Source organism: Staurois parvus, unplaced genomic scaffold (assembly GCF_062004578.1).
Source record: "Staurois parvus isolate SC_StPar_1 unplaced genomic scaffold, SC_StPar_1.0 ptg001435l, whole genome shotgun sequence".
Classification (NCBI taxonomy): domain Eukaryota; kingdom Metazoa; phylum Chordata; class Amphibia; order Anura; family Ranidae; genus Staurois; species Staurois parvus.
Window position 1 is genome coordinate 470,226 of NW_028319231.1, and position 6,000 is coordinate 476,225.

The 6,000-nt window shown below is 47.1% G+C and overlaps 1 protein-coding gene across 2 annotated transcripts in view; it reads left to right on the forward strand.

Annotated features, from left to right (window-relative positions):
* LOC149435983 (uncharacterized) overlaps window positions 1-5,788 on the forward strand; it is an 89,173-nt gene extending 83,385 nt beyond the window's left edge. Inside the window, exons 17-19 of one of the 2 annotated variants that reach the window (XM_089662194.1) lie at window positions 1,680-1,730; window positions 3,803-4,019; window positions 4,976-5,788. In XM_089662194.1, the coding sequence (XP_089518320.1) occupies window positions 1,680-1,730; window positions 3,803-4,019; window positions 4,976-5,012 (305 nt within the window). In that variant the 3' untranslated portion in view covers window positions 5,013-5,788. Of the gene's footprint in view, window positions 1-1,679; window positions 1,731-3,802 lie in introns of both variants that reach the window. The other variant, XM_089662193.1, reaches the window with a different exon arrangement.
* Window positions 5,789-6,000: the final 212 nt, after the last annotated feature.

Here is a 6,000-nt window from a genome sequence, read left to right on the forward strand (position 1 = left end):
TGATATGTGGATGAGGGAGTGTAATGGAACTGTCCCAGCCTGCGCTGAGTACTTCCGTTAAAATACCGCTTCCCTGTCCGAACACCGACAACCGACACCACAGATGACCATACAAGACTAGACGACACCAATCTTGAAGTAATCCAGAAAGTAGACTAGTTTATTTTAACACAGATACAAGATATATACATTCAAGGGAACAAACGCTCCTCTCTGCATAATGACACAGGGCGGGGCAATCTACATTTAGTAACGAGACACACCAACAGACAGTCCCATCAGGAGGGAGGGCTGCTGGAGACATCCCCCACCAAGCCAATAAACACATACATCCCATAATAGTTTGCTCCCAAGCAAGACACACAATAGAACAATGGGATGCAACCACATGGCATTAAACAATCTACAACCCCCACACAATATTAGGACAGATCACCCTGTACCCCTAACAGGCACAGGGTGACTTAAACATAATAGGGATATGGGGAGCTGAGACAGGGGTCTCCCTCTCCAAAGTGAGCTGGGTTCTATGGGCCCCCCACCCAAAGTGACTCCCGTTACAGGGAGTGCACTGGAAACTTTGGCTGTTCCATTCTTCTGCACCTCACTGACAGGAAGGAATGCAACTTTTCCTCTGTCAGAAGGAGCAAGGGCTCGATGGCTGCTGGAGGGAAGAGTCTGCTCTCTCCTGCCTCCAATCACAGTCTACTGTGGGCAGAAGAAAGCAGACTCCACCAAGAACACACCTCTATCTCAACACAGTGCTGCTGGGGAGTGAGGGAAGACTGCCCTTCTTCCTGTCTCCCCTTGTCATGTGATCTATGAGCCAGGAATGAGGAGAAGCTGCTCTCATTCCCATTGGATGATGCCCTGAGAAGCTGATATTTGCGAGTAAACAGAGGGTGTGTGTGGGTGGGGGTTGTCAACTCAGCCCTAAATCGCCCCTCTACTCCTCAGAACCCCACCCCCCAATACGTGTAAACTAATTAGTTTGAAGTTATAGCGTTTACAAATGGCGGTATATATACTGGGATTTTTTAAATTTTTTTACCAGTAATGGTGGCGATCAGCGACTTATAGCGGGACTGCAGTGGACATTCTGACACTGGGGGGAACTGACTTGGTGTCACTGACGTCCCCAGTGACACCAACACAGTGATCAGAGCTAATACAAAGCACTGACACTGTATTAATGACCCTGGGCAGGAAGGGGTTAACATCTGGGGCAATCAAAGGGTTAACTGTGCTGGGAGTGTTTTACTGTAAGCATGCTGCTATGCAGAGCCATCCAAAGCAGTGTGCAGGAGCTGACAGGGAGGAGAACTATTTTGTTCACAAACAGTTAACACCCCCCCATCCTTGGAGATCCTCAGCAATCACAGGACGCCTGCGAGTAATCACCAGCCGGGACCTGGTGATTGGTGGCCGCAAATGGGGGCGCAGGTAGGGCGCACATGCGCCTCGGTGCGCGCGCCCTACCCGGAATGGCAAAATCACGTATATTTACGTGATTTTGCGCACAGCTGCCGCCCTGTAGCAGTATGGGGCGGCGCTAAAGTGGTTAAGTTCAGCTATGCTCTCAGTTTTCACATATGAGCTTCAACAAATCTATAATATATATGTTTTAAATAATCATGGGAATATGTGATCTAATCCACAACCATCCTTATTATTTTTAGGGGACATAAAACGTTTATCAAGATCAGTAGATAAGTCGAGGAGCATGGCGGGTAAGTGAACTGTAATTTGTAAACTGTAATGTTGTATTTTCAAAGTTCCCCCAATACCTTTTATTATAGTTCTATGAAAAGTGAAATATGAACTCACAAAGCTTAGGTTTCTTCATTTCAAACCTGGCATTCCTTCATATGGGGGGTGGAGGGGGGTGGTTCTTATACGTTTCCCCCAGTCTTCAATAAAAAGGAAATCTTATCATTTTTACCATTGTGCGGTCATATTCCACTCTCCCTCCATGTCCTGGTGGTGAATTAGCCAGATCTACATCGGGAGGATATCTGTGTCTGGAATAAAGACAAGGGAGTTTTATCCATTTCATGAGTTGGTAATGTTGGAGGTGTCAAAGTGACAGCTTCATGAATTCCAGAATGTGGACGGTTGTTGGGGCCGGACATGGGGCCTGTTCCATCAAGCTGCAATAGTGCTGTAACATTGAGTGAGAATAATATCTGAGAGGCAGCATTGACATGCTTTGGATGATATTTCGCACACCTTAAATCAGGGCTTAATAAAGTTGCTTTAAATCTAGGAGCCAGTTAAAAAAGTTAGGAGCCAGGTGGGAAGGGCAGCATGATGGGAGGGAGGCAGCATCACAGGAGGGGGGCAACGGGACAAGAGGGGGGTAGCAGGACAAGAGGGGGGCAGCGGGACAGGAACGGAAAGTGTCATGGGAGGGGGCAGCAAGACAGGAGGGGGCAGTGGGACATGAGGGGGGGGGGGCAGTAGGACAGGAATGGGGCAGTGGAACAGGTGGGGAGCAGCGTCACAGGAGGGGAGCAGCATCACAGGTGAGAGGCATCATCACAGGAGGGGAGGAAGTGGGACAGGAGGGGGGAATGTGATGGGAGGGGACAGTGGGATAGGAGAGGGTAGCGGGACAGGTGGGAGGCAGCATCACATGAGGGGGGGGGGGCAGTGGGACAGGAGCTGGGCAGTGGGACAGGTGGGGGGCAGCATCACAGGGGGGGCAGCATAACAGGAGGGGGGCAGTGTCACAGGTGGTGGGCAGCATCACAGGAGGAGGGCAGCAGGATAGGTAGGGGGCAGCCTCACAGGAGGGGAGCAGCAAGACAGGTGGGAGGCAGCGTCACAGGAGGGGGGCAGTATCACAGGAGGGGAGCAGCAGGGACAGGTGGGGACTAGTGGGGGCAGTGTCACAGTAGGGGGGCAGTGGAATAGGTGGGGGGGCAGCAGGACAGGGGGGGGACAGCAGGATAGGTGGGGGGCAGCGGGACAGGTGGGGGGGAGCATCACAGAAGGGGGGCAGAAGAACAGGTGGGGGCAGCAGGACAGGTAGGGGGCAGCGGGACAGGTGTGGGGGAGGATCACAAAAGGGGGCAGCAGGACAGGTGAGGGGCAGCAGGACAGGTGGGGGGGGAGCATCACAGAAGGGGGGCAGAAGAACAGGTGGGACAGCAAGACAGGTAGGGGGCAGCAGGATAGGTGGGGGGGAGGATCACAGAAGGGGGTCAGTGGGACAGGTGGGGGCAGCAGGACAGGTAAGTGGCAGTTGGACAGGTGGGGGGAGCATCACAGAAAGGGGGCAGATGAACAGGTGGGGGCAGCAGGACAGGTAGGGGGCAGCGGGACAGGTGGGGGGGAGGATCACAGAAGGGGGGCAGTGGGACAAGTGGGGGCAGCAGGACAGGTGAGGGGCAGCGGGACAGCTCTGACCTGTTCAGCAGTGGCTTCTGGCACCTGGGAATTGTCCAGCCCTGCTTTAGACAATAGACCTAATCACCTTGTCATTCCAGGCAAATTCAATGGGTCTGATAAAAGCCCACCTTATACTTACCCTCCCAGCACTCCCCTTCCACTCACTCCTTTGTGGGTGCTGCTGCAAAAACCCTGCATCAGGGGTGACTTATTTCTATGATACAGTGCTCAAGCCCAACCTCCAATTGCTTGACCCAAGCACTGTCCAATGACGCATGGGGTTACATTATCACTCCTTCTAAGTTCCAGCACTAGCCGTGACTGGGGTCATTTTGTTCTTGGTGGGGGATCAATGTGAAATGTGTATGTATGATTTTTATAATTATTTTAGTTGCATCCTCTCCACCAGAACATTTTGTGGATAAACACAGAAAGGCTCTTATCGAAAAACTGTCCCACGTAGATCCAGTTCTGGACGATCTGCTGGCCCACAGTCTTCTGACCCAGGAGCAGTATGACATAATACGTAGGAGGGAACCTCACCAAGAGAAGATGAGGCAGCTCTATCAATATACAACCTCCTGGGGCACCCCACACAAGGAGAAGCTTTACGAGGCTATACTAAGGTGCAACAGGCCTCTTGTCATTGACCTTGAGGGATCATAAACTGCCATTTAGTAAGGTTTGCCATACTCGAGAAGACTACCTAGCCTAATCACATGTGCTGTGTCCTACTACTATTCTAATTGATAGAATTGCTGCCTTATCTTCGTTTTGTTTCTCATTTTTTTTCCCTGAAAATAACTTGTTTGTTAACCCCCGCTCAGTTATATTCAAAGTGAGAGATCAAAGTCAACCCAAATAGCCTATTCTTGACCTGTACACCTAGGTCATGGATATTGTATGGAAAGTCGCAGTACATTCAGTGGAGCTGACTTACTAAAGGCAAATAGACTGTTTACTTTGCATGGGAAGTTGCACTTTGCAAGGGAATTTTCCCCAGAGCTTAGTGAATGTGGTGGAACTTCACTTTGCAAAGAATACCTAAGATGGACCTGATGGATAACTAGCCTCTTAGTTCCCCATTAGGCTCTGTCCACCCAGTGGGGTTCACTAAATACTTAATTTGTTTAAGGGACTTTGCCCCAGAGCTTAGTGAATTTCATGGTGAATTTTCACTTTGCCGAGAAAACCCAATCATATGCAAGAAAAAGTAAAATTTTGCTTGTGTATGATTGGATGATGGAAGTCAACAGATTCTCCTTATTCACTAAGCTCTGGGATTAATTCTCCTGCAAAGGGAGCGACCTATTTGCCATTAGTAAATCAACCCCAGTGCCTCCATTGATTCATATAGTATATGTATTACCAAACCTTCATTTTTTGTTTTTCGAATAGAGTAGGGAAGGTTTAGAAGCCCTGTGACTTTCTTCAGTTTAGACCATTTGCTTTTTTTTTTTTATTTTATGCAATTGAAATTGAAATTAGATTGAATAATCTGCTGTTCTTATTTTTTCATTTTTGTTTTGAAAATAAAATTGAATTAATGATATATATATTTTTTTTTTTTTTTGCATATCAGGAGCTTCCTCCTTGGTGATTGCCATAGTTATCTCTGAAAATATCATGTGATAATAGTGGAAGGAACAATTATATTCGGGGCAGCACAGTGGCTAAATGGTTAGCACTTCCACCTAGTAGCACTAGGGGTCGTTGGTTCAAATCCCAACCACAGCACCACCTGCCTGGAGTTTGCATGCTCTCCCTGTGCCTGCGTGGGCTTCCTCTGGGTGCTCCAGTTTCCTCCTACACTCCAAAGACATGCTGGTAGGTGAATTGATTCCTTTCCAAATTGGCCCTAGTATGTATGAATGTGAGTTAGGGACCTTAGATTGTACGCCCCTTGAGGGTTAGGGACTGATGTGAATGTACAGGATATATGTAAAGTGCTGCGTAATGACAGCACTATATAAGTACCTGAAATAAATACATTTCAAACTGAACACGTATCAAACGTCTGTTTTGCAAATCTATAGAAAATCTTTGCTAAACTACCAAAATACATTCACATTGAATGCTGGTTTGTATAATATGTTCCCGTTAAATAGATTCTAGATCACCATGGGACGATAGCATGGCAACTCAGGGTATAATAATTCATATTTTACATCTTTACTGGTGCTAAGAGTCCTACAATTAAAATTTAAAATTGAGTTATTAGTAAAGTTATATTTTGTATTTTACGAATTTATAATCCATACACTGAGAACATGAAGCTGAAAATCTTCTAAAGAGCGATGATACAAAATACCATCCCCAGTATGTGCCTACAGTGCATGTATGTCTAATATATGTACTACAGATGAGAAAACACAAAATAAAGTTTTTCCAACAATTTTCTTTGTCATTTTTACATTTTCTCATTTGTGGGTTGTTGGTGAATGTTCTTCGTGACTTGTTTACAAGTAATAACTTCAGTTTAAAAGTCCATACATACATAAAGTATATCCAATACAACAAACACTGTACTCCTGCGCTAGGAAAGGACTCAGTAGACCCAATAGGAATGTTCTGGAATTTTCTGGAATATGCACTGCTTGCTGCCCT